The following is a 20,751-nucleotide window of genomic DNA, read 5'->3' as shown; positions in this document are numbered from 1 at the left end:
ATTTGAAGCATTCAGTGGAAAGTTGACAGTCTCTCCACTGCATGTTGCACTCTACTATGTACGTTTGGCAGGACCTGCTACTTTCTCAAAAAAACAAGACAAGCACAAATGCAGCTGGCTCATGGGAAAATAGGTCTTAATAATAAGAAACAGTAGCACTTACATTTCCACTGAGGCTGCCAACCAACTCAAACATGGTCTTTCTCTCTTATTTTATCAATAGAGTTATACCTCCACTGTTATTTTAGAAAATTGTTTACTTTCCGGTTTGATTGCTGTTCTCGTACAAACACTGCCATCTGTCGTGTCCTCTTTCAGATCTTATTCCTGAACACCCAGATTGATCGTCACCGTATGAAGATGTCTAAAGTGGCTGAAAGGTAAACTCTCACACAAACACTGAACAAGTATGTCTTACCTTGTGAAGGAGACAGCATCCTTTTTCATTCAGAGGCTCTCTCTCTATAATCAGACACATTGATGCTGACTTTCCTTTTATTAAATCTGTAGAGCAGTGGTGTATAGAGGAGACTTGTTGTGAGACTTCATCTGTACCTCTGCAGGTTTATCAGTCATGGATACATACTGTAAGAAGGGCTTTGCTTCTACAGTGTTTGTTCCGTTGATGTTTGTGTAAGGGTCTGACTAGGGTGGGTTGCAGGGTTTAGTAGGTTCTGCTTTCTCTCCATGGATGTCATTAGGCGCTTTCACACCGCAGTACTTTTCCCACAAAGGTTCATCAGAACTTAGTTCATCAGAACTCTTTAGTTCTCATGAACTAAGTAGAGATCGCGTTCACACCGGAATAAATCCCTGGGGGAGGATTAGGCAAATGAAGCCGCTGACGTCACTTCTTCTTCTTCTGCTTTGGGTTTACTGGCAGGCCGCAAACAACTTCACGGCGTATACTGCCGCCCAAAATCCCCGGCCGGAAGTCCCCGGAGTTGGAGACTGGCTTCAGTAGAAGCTGCCGACACCTCCTCATCTCCACCGCTCCCATGTTTTCTTTTGTGTTGCCATAAGTTAGTCTCTCCGTGTTTCTGCGCTGGGCTAATGCTAACGCTAATAATGCTAATGCGAGGATAATAAAATGGCGGCTTCACAAACTTTTTGGGAGTTTGACGGGGCGTGGTCTGCAATCCGCCCAGCCAATCAGACATAGGAACCTTTTTCTCCCACGAAAGTCCCTGCTCTCTAGCAGGGACTGAAAAGGGGGTGTAAAGGTTCTCATGAACTAATTTGAGTTCCGGATTTTTTTTGGTGTGAACCTTTATATATACAGTCTATGGTGTGAACGCGACATTTCGGAAATATATCGGAACTAAAGTGGGAAAAGTACTGCGGTGTGAACGCGCCTCTTCATTTCCCCCATTCTGCAATGTGGAATAGGGGTCAAAGGTCACAGGTCAGCATCCATGTCACTCCCATCCATGCCACAGCCAATGCAACAGAAAGGAAAAATAAAGGATGCCATATCTAATCTTTTCATTTGTAATTGTGTCCTGCAAAGAGGAGGAGATATTAGAAGTGACGATAAAAACAGAAATGCTCTGTGGGCTCTGTGAGGTTCTTCTTTTGGCTGCGGTCCTAAAATGCACCTTTATAAAATAAAAAATAAGGTGTGCATAGCCTCAGCTGTGAGAGAACAGGAACAAGATGTATTGATCAGTACTCAGCTCTTCACATATTATCTACAATATCCACTTGGATGTAATCAACTAAGCTGTGGTAATATCAGGACAATGGCATTAAAATACACGCTCCTGAAGAATCAGCTTTTAGAAATGACTAAAATACATGAAGTAGATGATTTTTCAGAATATATGAATATCCAAACATGTCAAATAATGTTTGAGTCACATTTAAAAATAAGGGGAAAAGCCATTGCTGTAGGATTTTTATGAGACAGTGTTAAACAAGAAACATTTCATCATCTTGCTGCACTAGATAGAACACTGAAAACGGCACTTGGATATTTGAACGTACTTGAAACAAGTAGATTTGTTTAAATAAATATCACATTGTACAGGTAGATTAATAAAATATGAAAGGGCTTTAACGGTTGCCACAGCCTTAAATCACAAATTGTAGGCTTCACAAATCTTACTCATTATGGGCTTATTGTTTTAATTGTGTTAAGCTGTGGAGGCCTTCTTGTTATTGTGTCCACATTGTCCGGCAAAAACACATTTGCCTGCACGTAAAGGTCTTTCAAAGGCTGAACACTTTTCTTTTTGCTGCTGCTTTTAATTGAACAATTCACATCTTAAACTGCACTGTAAACTTTTATTCATATATTTGATCTTTTAATGTTTATTTTATTATCTTTGCTTTTTAATGAGTGTTTTTAAATGCCGTTTTCTTAATGTCTTTTATTTTGTAAAGCACTTTAAATTGCCTCAAGGTTCAAGGCTTTTATTGGTCATACGAACATAGCTAAAGTGTAGTTATGACGATGAACACCTTAGGTCCCAGGCTCCACCAACAGTGCAACACAAAAACACAGATAAACAGAAAAAAGTAGTGCAAGTAAATAGTAAGTATAAATAAAAATAGTAAAATAGTGCAATAAGAATCTATATACAAGTGATTGGAATATGATATATTAGATCAATCATTTCTAAGTAGCAGCCAGATGAATGTTATGGATGTTGTTTCAAAGTTCAGGTGTCTAATAGTCTTATGGCCCGTGGGATGAAACTGTCCCTGAGTCTGGTGGTTTTAGTCTGGATGCTTGTGTTGAAAGGTGCTATTTAAATACACTTGCCTTGCCTTTCTAGCCCCCTCCCCCCCCCCTCATGTCTGGCAGACTCTCCTCTGTTTGCTTCCCTGTCGTTCCCATCCTCTGCTCAGTCGGTCGGTGAGCCGTAGCTTCCAGCGGAGCAGAAACTGTGATTACTGCTCCGCCTCTCCGACCCTTTAACCTCCTGACTCCTCTACAGAGTTTCCTTTGTGCTCAACAGAGCAGATAGTCTGCTGCGTTTCCCCAATAACTGCAAGAAACAACATGTCACGATTAAACTACTTGCATCATCGTTTATTGAAAAAAAAATCACTTCACATTAGGAATCATTTCTGAAGTATGATCACTCTTTGGGTGAGTGGGCACATGCTACTCATGTTGGTTGAACTGTTTCCTGTTGATTGACCTTAGGTTGAAATCAGAAAACATATGATGTGAACAAAAGTGTAAACTTGAACTGCTGCATGGAGAACAAATATTTTTAACATGTACAGCGGTTTGTTGAGGCTTGGTTTCCTTTACTTTAGTTCAATTTGTCTCAAAAGTATGACGAATAAAAGTCTTGGATGAAGCTAAGGACACAATTATTGAAGTCCATGCACAAGTAAAGATTCATTAGAACAATTTACGAGTGCAAAAATCCTGATTTGATGAAAAGGGTTTTATGACAACATGCAGTCTTTGTCGCTGATCTGTTTGACATGATCAAACCTGATGGATGCACACTGGGCAGGCTCTCACAGGACGATGCTTCACTTCCAGTTGAATAGATTTGACTTTTCTTTTCATTTGGAGCGTATTTCTCTGGATGCAAACTACTGAAGTGCAAAGCTTTAAAGGTAAAGAGAACATATTGTTTTACTTTCAACTAAACACATGCACAATTCTGAGAGTGCACGAACACTAAACAGAGTGCAGGTTTTAATGGATTCTGTTCAGGTTGTCGCTGTGCTTGGTCCTGATTCTTGGCTCGTGTGGTTGCATACTTTACTATGCACTGATCTGAGACCAGTGTTTGTCATTACATCTACACTCTGGTCTCGATTGTCCGACATCCTCCATTTGATTTAGTATTGGTTTTCTCTTGCTAAAACTGTAGAAGTAGTCGGCTATGTTTGCGAACTACAGGTCTGATTGTTAGCCGTCAAAGTGTATTCTTGGAAGAATGCTAGAGTGACTAACATACCGTAGGAAAGAAATCACAATCTGTTATAGCAGATTCTTAAATTACGGTTTAGACTGAGATCATTAAAACATTTTCAGAGCCCTGCTGTTGTTGATGCCTTTTCTTCTTCGCTGCGTCTCTCGGTTTGTGTTTATCTCAGACTATCAAAGAGAGGCAGGAGGTTCACATCTCAGCTTTTGATCAGAACAGATGCTCCTGCTTCACGATTTGTTTCTGCATAATTTACTCAATTATTTCCTGAAAGCCTTCAGGTAAACAGGAAATATTAATCTCATTGAACAAATGGCCATGGCAAACTTTCTCTCTTAACTTGATGATTAATCTGCCCTGTCCTCTGTCTCTGCGTTGTGTTTGTTTGTTTGTGTGTGTGTGTGTGTGTGTGTGTGTGTGTGTGTGTGTGTGTGTGTGTGTGTGTGTGTGTGTGTGTGTGTGTGTGTGTGTGTGTGTGTGTGTGTGTGTGTGTGTGTGTGTGTGTGTGTGTGTGTGTGTGTGTGTGTGTGTGTGTGTGTGTGTGTGTGTGTGTGTGTGTGTGTGTGTGTGTCAGTCTGATAAGCTACACTGACCAGTACATGGACTACGACCAGTTTGTGACGGCTCAGGAACCGGCTAATCCCTGGACCAGCGACGACCCCTCCCTCTGGGAACTGGAGGCCAGGTACAAAACCACCACGTTTTCACTTTCACATCCAATGGACACTTCCCCCTAAATGATAGAAGACATATTGTTCTCATTATTAGGGTATTAATGTTCAACAAGCTCTTTATTTTTCTCATACTGCCTGTGCTGCAGCACCTCTTTTCACCCTCTGTCTGAAACCAGAGCCCAGTCTGCTCTGATTGGTTAGCTGGCCGGCTCTGTTGTTATTGGTCAGCCGCTTAAAGATGTCCCGCCTCTTAGCCTATCACGTAAAATGTGTTTGAGTGCTGGCCGATATAAGTGTGTGAGTTACATAGTAGATGTTATTATGTTCATTACGTTTTTGGGGTAAAATCTGACCTTTTTTAATTGAAAATTGACATGAATTTGTTTCCTGATCCTGAAATGTTTACTGCAGAGTTGTTTTGTTGAAAGTAGTTTCATTTTGTTTTGTATTTTGTGTGGAGAGGAGCTGCAGCTCTCAACACTTGCACTCTGCTCTGCACTCCCAGCCTGTTCTGAATTATGCAGGAATTAATTAGAGCAGACGTATAATAATTGTGCCTAATGTAGTTTAATAATTCAGACGGGTAGATTAATTGCATGATAGGAGGAAATATATTCCCTGCAGAGATTAAAACAGATTGATTTCAGATGAACGTTGGCATAATGCGCTGCTTTCCCGACACCAATCTCACGTCAACATCAGCACTTAGGTGACTGATATCAAATCAGGTTTTTAAGATGTATTCCTGCCTCTGTTTTCACGTCACTTAGCATTTATTCACAATTCCCTTGTAATTTCTAATCTCTATTCTATCGTGGCCTTCCTGTTGAAGCATCAGGTGGATGTTTATACTCTCTTTTACCTCCCCTCTCTCCCAGTAAGGAGCCCAGTCAGCAGCGGGTGAAGAAGTGGGGGTTCTCTCTGGAGGAGGCGCTGAAGGACCCGGCGGGACAGGAGCTCTTCCTCAAGTTCCTGGAGTCAGAGTTTAGCTCAGAAAACCTGCGGTGAGCAACGGAGATGCTTCAATAATCCTCTTTAATCCCTTTTATGTTATATATTTTCCATTTCATGAGAACTTTTACAATTCCTATATGAACACATCTAGCGGTGCGCAGCGGTTGTCAACTTTATGTTTAGGGTTGTTGTGGAGAAAGGGAAAGAAAGGGATAGTTTATTCTGTTTTAGGAAAAAAACAGGAAGTACCGTATAGTATCGTTTTATAGAATAACAGCATACAGCAGCTTTTACTGCTTTGAAAACTTTCCCTTTGACATTTGTTGTTTCCACACCATCATTTCAACCCACAGTAAACATGGGAAGAAAGAAATCACAAGAGAAATATGTTCCGGTTCTCAGAACAAAAGATATGGTATGTACCTTGAACACAATGAGGACAAACAGACTCTGAGAGACAGAGAAGAGTACGAAAAATGAATCTTGTTGCATTTGAAAGTATAAATACATTTCAAGTTTTTCTCAGCAAGATTTCACACAGTTGTTGCGTACATTTACACCTCATTTAGATATACAGTGTCTACTTTGGTTTTTCGGCTTGAATTCCGCTGTGTGTGTTTGTGATGCGAGTGTGAGCTAGAATTAGCACCTCTGAGAGAGAGAGAGAGAGAGAGAGAGAGAGAGAGAGAGAGAGAGAGAGAGAGAGAGAGAGAGAGAGAGAGAGAGAGAGAGAGAGAGAGAGAGAGAGAGAGAGAGAGAGAGAGAGAGAGACTCTCTTCTGGGGATAAACTGTGTGAGATAACGTGAAGGTTGCTGATACCCCTGAGCTACAGGGGGAGAACACACACACACACACACACACACACACACACACACACACACACACACACACACACACACACACACACACACACACACACACACACACACACACACAGATCACCTCTCTCTCTATTGTTCCTGTTTCCAGACGTTTAATTGCTTTTATGAGGGAGCCTTTTGGAGAGCATTACTGAGGGAGAGTGACAAGGGGTGAGAAGTGGAGTGAGAGAGAGAAGCAGACCCCAGAGTGTTTCTCTCTGTATTATTATGTTATCTCTGGAGCAATCAACAGATCAATATAGATACAAACTCATGCTGAAGGCACTTGAGTGGCTCTATGCTGCCCCTACTGGCCAACGCGGTGTATTACCTGCTTCCCTCTCTTATACTGGGGACAAGCCTCAGTGAATTATTCAAAATAAAGGCCTTCAAATGTTAAATGTGGCTATTTGAAGTCCTTCTTTACAGGTTTCTCACCTAATTTAATTAGTCATAGTTACAAATATTATATTACAAGTGTGCCAATATATAAAACCTACAAACTGGTCCTTCAAGTAAAGCTTGTTTTCTTAAGACAAATCAAATGATCTCATTAACGATTCAAAGTAGTCAAATTATTTGTAAAAGAGCCTTACCTCCTGCCTGCAGATCAGGTTGGTTTGGACCCTCTTTAAGCTGTATAATATCTGAAGTGAATGTGCTCTGTACTGCAGGTTCTGGCTGGCGGTGCAAGACATGAAGAGGCGGCCGCAGCAGGACGTGGTTCAGCGGGCGGAGGACATCTGGGCCGAGTTCCTGGCGGAGGGAGCGCCCAGCTCCATCAACCTGGACTCACACAGCTACGAGCGCACCAGCCAGAACCTGAAGGACCCCGGGCGGTACAGCTACGAGGACGCACAGGTGGGAAAACACAACGTACTGCAGTGCTTTTGGGCTAACAGAATCAATCCCGTATGTTTAAAATGTATTGTATTAAAAACAAGCAGAGGTGGGAAGTAGTGGAGTACAAATACTTTGTTACCGTACTTAATTAAGTACATTTTTCTGGTATCAGTACTTTACTCCACTACTTATTGCTTTTACTTCTTACATGTTGAACACAAATACCTGTACTTTCTACTTCTTACATTTTCCAAACAGGCTGGTTCCATTAGTTTGAATGTGTGTTTGGTGGCGTTATCATTATTATTTAGAGTCATTGCGTGCCTATTGATTTGAACCCGATCCGTGTATCCATCATTTCCTGGTCTTCTCTAAAGAAGAGGGACCAATGAGAACGTTGTCATGTTGCCGTTGTTCAGCATGGAAACATTCATTAGCTAACAATTACATTATTGTTCTATTAATATAAAGGGAGGTCAGGTACTCTTTAAAACAGCTGCTAGTTATGGGTACTTTTTACTGAAGTACATTTCAAAACCCATACTTCGTTACTTTTACTTGAGCAAATAAGTTTAGTCAGTACTTCTAGTATAGTATTTTTAAACACGAGTATCAGATTCTGTACTTCTACTTGAGTAACGCATGTGTGTACTTTTGCCATCTCTGAAAACAAGATTAGAAAATGATTCATAAAGCAGGGAAGCATTCTCATTATAGGCCTCTAGTAAACAAACAATAATATTACCCTATAGGGACTTTTCTTTAAAATCCACAGTTGAAATGAAACAGTTAATTATAAAATTGAGAGATAATTGGTCCAGATCCATTTAAAACCTCATTAACTCACTCGCCCACTCACAGAAATAACATTATACACAAGTACCATTTATAAATTACATTCAGAAGAGAGCAAGAGAATAATCCATGTGTTTAAAATGCCACTCTCTCGTTATTCCCACCTGTCAGCTTAAAGGTTAAACTGTCTTGCTCAAGTGAAATTCAATAAAACACACAAATAAAACACCCACTGCCTTTTAATATGCAGAAAACATCACAACACAAATGTCCACTGGTGGATTGATAGATTTTAACTCTAGGAGCTGCAGGAACTGGAACACGCTGTCGTATACGCCGATCCAGAGCATCCCAAACATGCTCAATGGGTGACATATAAAGCCTACAGAATGGTTATAGTACAAGTAATACAACATACTCATTTCTTTAACCCTCCTATTGCCTTTGCTTCCCCCCCTTACTTTGGTGTTCGCGGTCAAATTTGACCGGCTATTACATTAACACAAAAAACATTAATCATCACCAAATTTCATTTAGCACCTTTTCAAACTGTACATATTGTATCAGACTACTGGTATACATGAACAACTGCAGTAAATATACAAAGAATAGACACTGAACATGTATTGCGTGTGCAAGGTGTGATCCATGTGGGGGGATGGGCACATAAGGGGGGGAACACATTTAGAGTGTGTGTGTGTGTGTGTCTGTGTGTGTGTCTGTGTGTGTGTGTGTGTGTGTGTGTGTGTGTGTGTGTGTGTGTGTGTGTGTGTGTGTGTGTGTGTGTGTGTGTGTGTGTGTGTGTGTGTGTGTGTGTGTGTGTGTGTGTGTGTGTGTGTGTGTGTGTGTGTGTGTGTGTGTGTGTGTGTGTGTGTGTGTGTGTGTGTGTGTGTGTGTGTGTGTGTGTTATCTGATCCGGATGATTACTAATTCCTTTTCTTTATGGCGGTCATTTTTGACCGGGAACACCATGGGTGTTACAAAGTTGACTAAATCATCCCAAATCCAATGAAAGTGGTGATCAGCCATTGTATATGTTCAAATGTCTACTGTGAAGGATATCATAAAGCCTTAATGCAATCGAATGTAAAACAAAAAGTTATGATTGATGAAAGTAGTAAATCGGTCAGATTTGACCCGAAGACAACAGGAGGGTGTGACTGCACTGTGACTTTTGTTATAGTATTTTATTCCTGTACTATTTCCCCTTACTTACATTTGTATTATCTTTGCTTTTTAATGATGTAATGTATTTAGATGTCGTTTTATAATAATGTGTATCTTGTGCACTATGTCTTAATGCTGTTTATGTTTTGTGTAAAGATAGATCGATAAATATACACTTTATTTATTCCAAATTGGGAAATGATTTAGTTCTAGCAGCGGTGACGAGCATTACACAAGTTTGAAAATAAGATCAAATCTAAAGCACCATTCCCTTTCAGTGCAACAGTGTTTCTCGCCACATGAAACAAGGAAATAGGCATCCAGTCCTATTGAAGCTGATCTCTAACATGGAGTGTACAGTAATCACAAAGATCAGTCCCCCCACCATCTCTCTCTCTGCGGGGAAATTAGTTTAGCACCGTTCAGAACGGCTATCTCACACTTTTAATTTAAATCTCTCCAGGTGATCAGTGTCAGGCGTGCCTCTTCAGACTCTCGATCCCACTCTGCTCTCTGCCCCATTTGTCTTTCCTACACGCTTCACCAATATCTACTAATGGGTTTATATTGTGGAGTGGTTTACAGAGAATACGCCTCGCTGCGAGATAGACACGGAAAGAAGAGTCTGGGGGTTGGCTGTGTTTCTGTGAAAACCCCTCTCCTGTTACAGGCTTGAAAGGGAAAGTTACATCTACACATTTGTCCTGTCAGTGAGTTCCTAATTTGCCACATCATGTTCCTCCCTTAGTGACCGTCTCCTTACGTTTCGCACAACACTGTTTCAGAATGATTTACAGAAGCCCTGGGAAGCATGTAACCCACGTGTCTCTTTCTCTTCCTGCCTCTTCTCTTTCCATTTAGGACCACATCTACAAGCTGATGAAAAGTGACAGCTACACACGCTTCCTGCGCTCCAACGTGTACCAGGACCTGCTGATTGCAAAGAAGAAAGTAAGCATGTCTGTCTGTTTGTCCCACAGGTCAATCTCTGTGCACATCACTGATATACACCATGTGTGATTACACACGGCAGGAAGTGAGGTCATATATCAGGTCGCTTTGTAAAGAGGCAGGAATGAGAGGTCTTTTTTTACGTTATTTATTGACTTGGTTTGTCCCTACGTGAATGTTGCTCAAAATACGAACCCATGTTTTTACAGGCAGACGAGAATACACAAAATAAAGAACTGTTTTATCTTAATCTGTAATAATGTGAACAGACCCGCTCAAGTGTGTGAGATTCATACGCTATTTAAACACTGAATTGTTGAACTGTTTCTCTTGGACTCTCAGCCGGAAACGGAGCAGGGCCGACGCACCTCTCTGGAGAAGTTCACTCGCAGTGTGGTGAGTCTGCTTATAACTCTTCAACTGCATTCATTCAATTACAAAGAGTTGTTTTTTTTCAAAAGTCAGCAGATTGACATATTATAGCATTTCTGTTTCTTGCTATACCATGACTTTCTTTTCAATTTTTTTACATACTATTTAACTTTTCATGATATTTTGTAACAAACTGTACTATGACGTTTTACACATTTTTCGACATGCTATACTATGACTTTTTTAAGACAATTTGAAGACATGCTACACCATGACAAATTGACCTAACCATTTCAGACAAACTAGTTCATGACATTTATCATGATTTTTTTGTGACGTAGTATACTCTGAGTTTCTTTCAAATCTCTCAACATGCTATACTGATGTTTTTTCTACATACTGTACAATGACTTTTTCATGATATCTTCTAACGTGGTTACTATGACGTTTCTCTAAATGTTCCTTATATTATATTTGTTCAACATCCTATAATATAACTTTTTCAATGTACTTTATTTTGTCTATATACTGTGACTTTTTCAGATTTTCCACATACTACTACAATGCCTTTTTTAATTCTTTAACTTTTTCACGACTGCTCCACCGAGGCATTTTCTTCTGGTATCATTACTTACGATACGATACGATGTACTTTATTGTGCCCGTAAGGACATTTGTTCTGGACTCCGTCCTGCAGTTCCGCATACATGTACATATACAAACATAGTAGACATTAAGAGACATACACATATCATCAGTCATACACCATTTGAACAAACACAATACACAGACACACATACTGACAATGGCGACCTGTTGCACTACCCTCATGGCCAACATTTAAAAAGTACATTTCATTACATTTGACTACTTTTCATTTCATGTGAATGTTAAGAAGCTTAATGGACATACAGTTGCAAGAAAAAGTATGTGAACCCTTTGGAATTACCTGGATTTCTGCATAAATTGGTCATAAAATGTGTTCTGATCTTCATCTAAGTCACAACAATAGACAAACACAGTCTGCTTAAGCTAAAACCACACAAACAATTATATGTTTTTATGTTTTTATTGAACACACCATGTAAACATTCACAGTGCAGGGTGGAAAAAGTATGTGAACCCTTGGATTTAATAACTGGTTGACCCTCCTTTGGCAGCAATAACCTCAACCAAACGTTTCCTATAGTTGCATATCAGACCTGCACAACGGTCAGGAGGAATTTTGGACCATTCCTCTTTACAAAAGTGTTTCAGTTCAGCAATATTCTTGGGATGTCTGGTGTGAATCGCTCTCTTGAGGTCATGCCACAGCATCTCAATTGGGTTGAGGTCAGGACTCTGACTGGGCCCCTCCAGAAGGCCTATTTTCTTCTGTTGAAGCCATTCTGTGGTTGATTTACTTCTGTGCTTTGGGTCGTCGTCCTGTTGCATCACCTATCTTCTGTTGAGCTTCAATTGGTGGACAGATGGCCTTAAGTTCTCCAGCAAAATGTCTTGATCAACTTGAGAATTCATTTTTCCGTCGATGATGGCAATCTGTCCAGGCCCTGAGGCAGCAAAGCAGCCCCAAACCATGATGCTCCCTCCACCATACTTCACAGTTGGGATGAGGTTTTGATGTTGGTGTGCTGTGCCTTTTTTTCTCCACACATAGCGTTGTGTGTTCCTTCCAAACAACTCAACTTTGGTTTCATCTGTCCACAGAATATTTGGCTAGTAGTGCTGTGGAACATCCAGGTGCTCTTTTGCAAACTTCAAACGTGCAGATCAGAACACATTTTATGACCAACCTATGCAAAAATCCAGGTAATTCCAAAGGGTTCACATACTTTTTCTTGCAACTGTAGGTAGGAATGAGTGCTTATAGCGGTTCAACCTGATCTTGGGAACCCTAAATCTTCTACCAGAAGGTAGGAGCTGGAATTGTGGGTGAATTATGTGGGTGGGATCAGACACCATTTTGTTTGCCTGTCTGATAATGGACTGCTCGTATATGTTTTGGAGAGATGGGTGTTTTTTAACCCCCATAATTGTCATAGCAGTCTGTACCAGGCGAGCGATCTGTGACTTTGACTGCTCTGTCAAGTTACCATACCAGGCAGTAATACCATACCTAATGATGCTCTCAGTAACTTTTCCTCCCACACTGCTCCTTGGTTAAGCTCTTAAGGTGACAGCTGTCCCCCTCCCTCCCTTTATCTCTCTGCGTCCCATCAGGGCAAGTCTCTGACAGGCAAACGGCTGACGGGTCTCATGCAGTCGTCCTGACCAGGCTTGGATGAAGAGTAGGAGGAACCGTACCCAGAAGAGCTGCTTGACCCTGGGGAGCAGCTGGAAAAAGACCCTGGGGTGTTGGGTGTGGCTTTGGGAGGCGGATGATGGCGCCAAAACGAGCCCAGACTGCCACCATGTTTGAAACTCACCTCAGATCTGTTGAAGAGGACTGACAGCATGCAATAAGTCACCAGACCTGACACCAGGACAGTGCTGTCACAGTGTAGAAGAAAAAAACTATCTTCTTAGGAGCTTTCTACTCAAAAGCCTGCACCACGCCAGGCTTTGTTGTCACTTGGTTTTTCTGTACTATCTACACACATGTTGCTATATGGCGCTGGAGAGGCTTTACTTTCAGTGATATAAACATGGAATGCAAATGAGACTTAGATTAATGCTGTAGCTAGCTGTTTTATCTCACGTCATTCCCTAGGATGATATAAGGGAAAGAGAGTGAGGAAGTATACATATCCGCACTCTCGAGCTGAACTTCTGCTCATTCCACACATTGATGTTCAAACAGGTGGAGTAGGACACCTGCTTTTTAGCAAATGAGCTTTTTGATCATGTGGGATGGCACAAGATTGAAAACCTGTGCTTGTACAAGAGTGGTTTAGTCGGTTACAATGCGTGTTTACATGTCCTTCAAACTAATGCCTGTTTTCATGCTCATTACAGACAAAAACTACAGAACTTTATATTATTTCCTGTAAACACCTTGACCTGCTCTGGTACAGTAGGTCGTTCCTGGAAAGCAGGACACACACAACATATTCTATATCTATTTCTTAGGTTATTCAGCAATTCTACTTTCATGTGTTATCACTGCCACTGTCATTTTTAACGAGAATGTCTTCAAAGCATTGTACAAACCACGCTGAACAAACAGAGGTGTGATCTTGTTTTCATCACAAGGTAAGGACAGGTTGATCATATTACAAAAACAAAGTGTGTAACTTTAAATGAGCGTGCTGATATAATGTTAGGCTTTAATCTTCTGAACATTCCACTTTAGGCTGCCACAACAAGGTTTATAGTGGACTGACCTCCAACCATCCTCACATAATGTAAAGGGGACCATGATAATAAACGAGGAATGCACAATGAAGCTGGTCTGTTATTTCATGTTTTTCCGTTTCATTCCTCCAGGAGCCTCAAAGAAATCACGAAAGGGAGCAAATAGTCGACTTTTGAACTGTGATCCATCTGACAGGTACTTCTCTCTTCTTGTAGTCATATAGCGCCCTCTGGTGCATCCCAGAAGTAATTACAGGAACAATTATTTGAGTGTTAAAGGATATATGCAGGAATACTGAAACTAAATTGAATACTTTTTGAACCCTTTCCCTTAAATTATGAATGATGATCAAAATAATGTATTAAAAGGTTATACTATACTATTACACTTTTCAGACATACTATATTATGTCTGTTTTTCCAAATGTTCGAACTACATAATTATATTTCTTTTCATGTTTTTAAGACTTTTTCAGTACACTATAACTTAGTATGACGTTTTTTGTTTAACTACTATATATTTATTTTTACATAATATTTTTCGATTTTTTTTTTAGACTTACTTTATTATAAAAGGACATACAGTAAGATCAGCTTTAAACTTTTTTTAAGGCCCTGTGGAGATATTTTCTGAAATGTTCTGAAGAATGGCAAGCTATTACTTTTGAATAAATAGCAATTAGGTACTGTAGGAGAAACACCACTGGAATCCTTATAGAAGTAGTTGGCCTGAAGTTTTTGCTAATGTAAGATATTGGGAATGTTAATTGTCTTAAACATCATTACGCAGCAGTGGTTGATCTAGTCAGAGCTTTTAGGTGTCTCTCTCATAGTAGCTGTGAAGTAGCACCACCTGGTGGAGCTTGAGTAAAAAGCAGCAACAGGTTTGTTTTTCAAGCATCTCTTGAATCGTAATCTTTATCAAATCAGTCTTAAAATCACTTAACTTTAGAGGCTGTCATCTTACTTTTAATCATGCAAAAAACTTCCCCTATAGTCATATTCTGCAGTTTTAAAGAAGGACAGGACAATATGTTTGATGCTATTAAGGTTATATTTCAGAAACAGTTGCGGAAGTATTATTTAGCAATCCACCGCCATTAGTGTCCTACAAAAACCTTGTACCTCCAAATGGGTACCTCAACATTTCAAGATCCAGCTTGTTTGACAATTCTCGATTATAGTTATTAAAGCCATTGATTAAGTATGGAATGTCAAAGGTATTTAAAGATATCTGAAAAGCAAGTTGACAAGAAGTCCAACTTTGTCTATCGTTTTGTAAGTGATAAGGTAATGACTTTACAATGTGGATTGAAAACATTTACAAATTCTCAGCGAACAAGGTTTATGAAGGACACACCGTTTCATCCTTTCCAGCAAAGTCTATGATACAAGGGTAAATATATATATTATATACTTTAACTAAAACAAATCTAACATTAATCATACACCCACAAATATAATTAGCTTGAATACTGTCAGCACAGGTCTTAATATTATTACGTTTCTCTAAGTATACAGTTGATTAAAAAACACATGTTAAAACACAGAGACCTCAATGTGTAGCCATGATAAGATTTATTGTCCATAGTCTTACAATGTACATAGAGTCACGGTCTCATATTGAAAATGTAAGGGTTAACGTTTGGAGGGTGCTAAAACGTTGTTAAAAGTCTGTTACCTTCTTCAAAACGGCACTAGGTAACTTGCAAAGAGGGCTGAAATAAAAACATTGTGAAGTGCAGGTTTAAAGGCTGAGGGCTGTTCTCATGTCTCTGATTGTACATCCTTTATTATTTCATTGCCTCCTTTTCTTATGTATTACTGGAGCCCAGGAAGCAAGGAAGCGACATGAGGAGATAGGAGTCGAGGCAACCAAAAAATAAGACAATCATTTGACTCAATTAAATGTAACTGTAATCTGTCCATTGTCAACGATTATGAAAGAATATCCATACTCTGCTCGAGACATCCTTCCTTCAAAAGTTCACTGAGATACATTTCTGGGTCAAAGGCAGGGCGACAGAGGAGACCAAACAAAGAAATTAGAAGAGCGGCAAGATTTGAACATGTGTAGCCCCTTGTAGAAGTACTCTGTTGAGTGGACAACAAAGGGGAAGCTCTAAGGTAGCAGTTAAGCAGCTGCAGCGGGACAGGAGAGAGGCTGCACTCCTTTAATCTCCAGAGCCTTGTTGAACTGCACCTCCATGGTCTTAGAAGCTTTGGTGATCTTCAGGTTCCTCATACAACCTCTGAAGGACGTGTTGGTGGAGAGAGCCGCCTGCCGAACTCCACCTGAGAGAGAAAGAAAAACAGAACCTCTCACATATTTGTATTTAAAGGTCCCCTATGATACTGTTATTCATCAATATATTATAGGTCTCAGATATATACAGAACATGTCTCTGAAGTGTTTGGCTCCAAACACCAAACAGATCATTGCAGCATTACCCATAATCCCCTCTGTTTCAGCCCTGTTTCAAAAGTGCTGATTCTCTGTCTGTTACTTTAGATGAAAATAAGGAGCCCCTCCCCACGCCCCTCTGAGAGAGATTTGGTTAAAAAGAACTCAATGGTGCTCTAGGAGGAGATTCAGGTGATAAGGGGGGGGGGGGGGTTACCTTGGTTGCTGATTGGCTAATGGTTACACAAGCCAACACATCGTTATGACATCATAAAGTGGCCAAAATCTGATCATCTCATTTTCAGACAGGTTTTTATAGAAATGGATCAGGACAAAAAGAGAGAGAATCTTTTTTCCTGAAAATTTTAGAATCTCTTTCCACAGAGGGGACACGTGTTTATGTAGAAGAGACAGGAAAAAGTGGATTTGACCTTTAAAGTTGCTCTTTGATCCACAAAATGTACTAATACTAATGTGTTTTTAATGTATACTAAGGTATAATACTGAGTACGCGAGTTAGAAAGCAGTCGTACCCGGATATCCTCCGACGTAGATGGGGTTGTTTGTGTCACACGTGTTGGAGCGAGAGTTGGGGCTCTCTGATTGGCTCTGCTTCTCGTCCACCACCAGCTCCACGCGGTGCCGCAGCTTCTTGGCAGTGACCGAGTGCCACTGGCCGTCGCAGAAGCCCTCACCCTCAGGCACGTGCTCTGCTGTGATTCGTCCAGCTCCATTGTCAACGTGGAAGAGCAGCTGGTGACAGGAAGGGGAAGAAATGCTTGTTTTAAACGATATTTTTGAGATGTCATGCATATGTATCTAAGTACATGTTTTGTTCTGTGATCATTTAAACCAAGCTATTGCTCGGACAAGCTCAGTCGTTACTTCTAAAGTAGATATACTGTATAATGCACCCTTCACACTTATTTGTTTTCTGGTTAAGAGTGAGATGAGAGAATAATACTTCTTGTATGATAGATTGGACAGGATAGCCGTTTCCAGTTCTTTTGATCTATTATTTAACAGTCTTACTTTATACAGTAAAGCTTTTTCTTCTCAATTTCTAGTGGAAATTGAATAACTATTTCCCCAAATGTTGGATTCCTTTAGTCAATGTTACGTACCTTGCCCTCGACAATCTCTAGTCCCAGTCCATCGTTGGCTTGGTTACTGATGCCCAAAAGCACGCCATTGGTTCTGCTGGTCCTGAACTCTAAGGCTATCGACACATCCAGACCCACTCTGTAGGAGGAGACTAGAGAGAAGGAGGGAGAGGTATAAATATTCATTTTTTATAACTAAGGAAACTACATTTAAATGAGTTAAACTAGAACAGATTTTTGCTCAGGTTACATGTTTGTAAATGATGTCTCAGTGTCTCATCTCACCTGCTTTCAGGAAGCCAGTGCCTTCAAAGTAGGTGCCCGTCTCCGTAGCGACAAAGCATCTTCCCACCATGTGACTGGAGGAGGGCGTGGCCATGTCCAATTTAAAGTCCTCAATGACAGCCTCAGCGCGGCCTAGCAGAGGGACAAAGTAATCAGTTGAATTGATTGAAAAGTATTAAAAGGAATGAAACTTCAAACCTGGATAATTACAATTGTAAATACAAATGTCTCACCTGTAGCACCTGGCTTAGCGCTTACAGCACCTCCAACCATCTTCATGTTACGAATACATCCATTGATACTGTAGAGAATCTAGGAACAGAAAAAAAAATGGATGGTTCAAAAACATTGGACATTAGTTAACTGTTTTTAGTCAATTATTGCAAAAGTAATTAATTGTTTGAACAAAACAAATTGAGTTTAGATACTAAATAGAAATATAACATTCTTGGGCGACATGAAAATAGGTTTTACCGGTCCTATTCTCTTGCTTGTGTAGTTTGTCGGAAATCCACCAACATACAGGAGTCCCACCACGTCCAATAGGTCAGCCTGGTGAGGAAAAGACAAGTTGTTATTGCCACAATAAAATAGTCCTTTAAAACGTGATCAACATATGCATGGCTATAAGATCTGAGGGATATTTTCTTCTTCCTTTTCTGTCATGTGCTTATTTGTAAGTGATAGTACAGTATAGTGGAAACATAGTTAGAATAGAAAACAAATGTACCTTCTTTGGACTGATCATCTGTTTGCTGTATCGCCCATCAACCATGAGAAGACCTCTCTGCTTCACACGGCTCACACGGATCTAAAGGAAAAAATAACAAATAAAAAACAGGTCAGTAAGACATGAGGAAAAAGGGAATAAGGAGCATTTAAACCAAAAATATAAATACAGAGACTTTCTGCTGTCTATGGTGTAGAGGGAAAATGCTGCCATCTTGTGATTTAATATTCAATACATTTGGGACTTGTGTAAAGTGAATCTGAAGGACTTAATGTTCTGGATGGCAAAAAATTTGACTAAGAAAATGGTGAAACTATGAATATGACGACAGTATCTTAATATCTAGTTCAACTCTAAAAGTCGATTGTAAAAGTAACATGTAAATTGCCATCAAACAATTATTAACATCAGTGCTTAACACTTTGGTTATCCTCAAATTACACTGAAGCTAAGCAGAGTATTGTCCTAAAAGTATTTTTCCATTCAGAGTATATATTAAGAAACTAAAATATCGTCCTGCAGCAAAATGAAGTAACAAGTATGAATGAACTTACCTTGTGCCAGTTCCCATCGTTGATGGAGAAGGGGACGCAGCCAGAGATGTTTCCATGACCGAGATCATAACCCAGACACACCTGTCCGTCCTTGATCTGCAGGAGGAGACACACAGAGGGTCATGATACAATGAGATGTCTAATGTGACCGTCTATGGACTTTCTCATGAATATAAGGACCTTGGTGATGGCAGAGAGGAATCCTGTGTGAATAAAGATGGGGGAATAAACGACTCAAATACTCACCTGTGTCTGCTTTTGGATAAAGTTGTCATAATGTGTGTGTGTTTTACAACAGTCACAACAGTGTACAAGCTTTTTCTTGTGTTGTAAACAGAGCTGAGCCTTATATAATGAGTGAGACGGTGCTTTAAGATACAAAGAAGCAACCTGTGTTTTCCTAAAGCATTAAACATTGGGACAAATGGGAGGGAAATAAAGCAGTAAGTGGATACCTGGATGGTGACAAAGTCAGCATGGTTGATTCTTGCCATGTAGAGAACGAGACCAGACTCCTCCTTCGTCCTCAGCTCAAACTCCAATATTAACCTGAGACACACACATATGATAAAGAAATGATTTAACACAGTCTGTACATATGAACAACACCAGAGGGCCCAGTAAAACACACAGGCACAATATGTCTATGTGATGTTTTGCATTTTGATCAGGATACTGGATTATCACATCATTGCAACAAAAAAACAAAAATGATTTCCTCCGAGGGTAATAAAACACTTACAATTTTCCAACCAATGGATGCAATTAGTTCTTGTCGCTGTTGATTTAAATGGCTGGAATTGCTTCACACAAAAATGATTTTATTCATTAAAAGCGGAACAAGTAAAATGTCCTAACCAAATTAAATTAATAAGGCATAGCATGGAATAATAAGTAAACAAAAAGAAAGAAAAATTGCAGTTTTAAGTGAGTAAGACAGCTATTTGATCCTATTTTCTAGCACTGACATTTTGATATGAAAAGCCAGCTATCTGAATGTAGAAAAATGCCCGGTTAATGAATGCTACAAAGTAACATTATGTAAACAAATTGAAAAAAGTCATAGTATAATATGTTGGGACCTTATTTCGGAAATATTATGTATTGAAGTCAATGGGGAGAGAAAACGTATCTTTCGATCCTGTTTGAATTGTGCCACGAATTACACATATGATGTTTGTCAATTTAAAAGATAATTTTGCAAGTCAACATTTTTTAAATGTGTCCTAAAACTCTGAAGTAAGACTTTTTTGTGTGAAACGCTCAATGAACTACATCTCTGGACTCGCACCACACACCAAGACGGCCGTCACGTTGGCACATTTCACTCCTTTCTTTCAGAATGAGGCGAAAAGTATAAAAAGAGGTGAAAATCACTCCAAGTCTGGGCATGTTGAAAGCTGTACATACACAAAAGGGGAGTTAGTCGGTTCCGTAAGAGCCAGCATTCGGGACCGGGATTCTGGGATTTGTAGTCTTTCTAGTTGCGTATTTTTCATAGTCTTATATTTCAACAGTTTTACGACAAACTGTGACTTTTTTGACTTGGAAATTATTTTTTAAGATTGACAAACATGATATGTGTAATTCGTGGCACAAATCAAACGGGATCGAAAGATAATCTTTCTCTCCCCATTGACTTCAATGCATAATTTTTCAGAAATAAGGTCCCATGGATCGGAAGTAGATGGGCGGGGCTTCACCTCTCTATAGCATTATGAAAAGAATCAAAACCAATTCATAGTATATCGATACATAATTTAGACATACAGTAAGATAGTATGTGAAATTACCATTCAAAAAGTCATATCGAAAATAATTATACTGTAGTATGTTAAAACATATGTCGAATATGTCATGAAAAA

The 20,751-nt window shown here is 39.8% G+C and overlaps 2 protein-coding genes across 4 annotated transcripts in view; one reads left to right on the top strand and one right to left on the bottom strand.

Moving 5' to 3' along the window:
• Positions 1-13,901, top strand: part of LOC307016387 (regulator of G-protein signaling 6-like) — an 88,466-nt gene extending 74,565 nt beyond the window's left edge. For all 3 annotated transcript variants that reach the window (XM_079645478.1, XM_079645479.1, XM_079645480.1), the window contains 7 exons: positions 319-380; positions 4,474-4,584; positions 5,452-5,577; positions 7,063-7,249; positions 10,055-10,144; positions 10,487-10,540; positions 12,737-13,901. In XM_079645478.1, the coding sequence (XP_079501604.1) occupies positions 319-380; positions 4,474-4,584; positions 5,452-5,577; positions 7,063-7,249; positions 10,055-10,144; positions 10,487-10,540; positions 12,737-12,787 (681 nt within the window). In that variant the 3' untranslated portion in view covers positions 12,788-13,901. The remainder of the gene's footprint in view (positions 1-318; positions 381-4,473; positions 4,585-5,451; positions 5,578-7,062; positions 7,250-10,054; positions 10,145-10,486; positions 10,541-12,736) is intronic.
• A 1,468-nt stretch (positions 13,902-15,369) lies between these two features.
• Positions 15,370-20,751, bottom strand: part of lama2 (laminin, alpha 2) — a 199,125-nt gene continuing 193,743 nt past the window's right edge. The window contains exons 65-73 of the mRNA XM_079645313.1: positions 19,342-19,435; positions 18,887-18,982; positions 18,333-18,413; positions 18,077-18,154; positions 17,836-17,914; positions 17,603-17,734; positions 17,339-17,469; positions 16,748-16,967; positions 15,370-16,105 (exon numbers count right to left, since the gene is read on the bottom strand). Coding sequence (XP_079501439.1) covers positions 15,945-16,105; positions 16,748-16,967; positions 17,339-17,469; positions 17,603-17,734; positions 17,836-17,914; positions 18,077-18,154; positions 18,333-18,413; positions 18,887-18,982; positions 19,342-19,435 — 1,072 coding nt within the window. The 3' untranslated portion in view covers positions 15,370-15,944. The remainder of the gene's footprint in view (positions 16,106-16,747; positions 16,968-17,338; positions 17,470-17,602; positions 17,735-17,835; positions 17,915-18,076; positions 18,155-18,332; positions 18,414-18,886; positions 18,983-19,341; positions 19,436-20,751) is intronic.

Source organism: Notothenia rossii (assembly GCF_949606895.1).
Source record: "Notothenia rossii genome assembly, chromosome: 8".
Lineage (NCBI taxonomy): Eukaryota > Metazoa > Chordata > Actinopteri > Perciformes > Nototheniidae > Notothenia > Notothenia rossii.
This window is presented reverse-complemented; position numbering and strand designations above follow the sequence as displayed.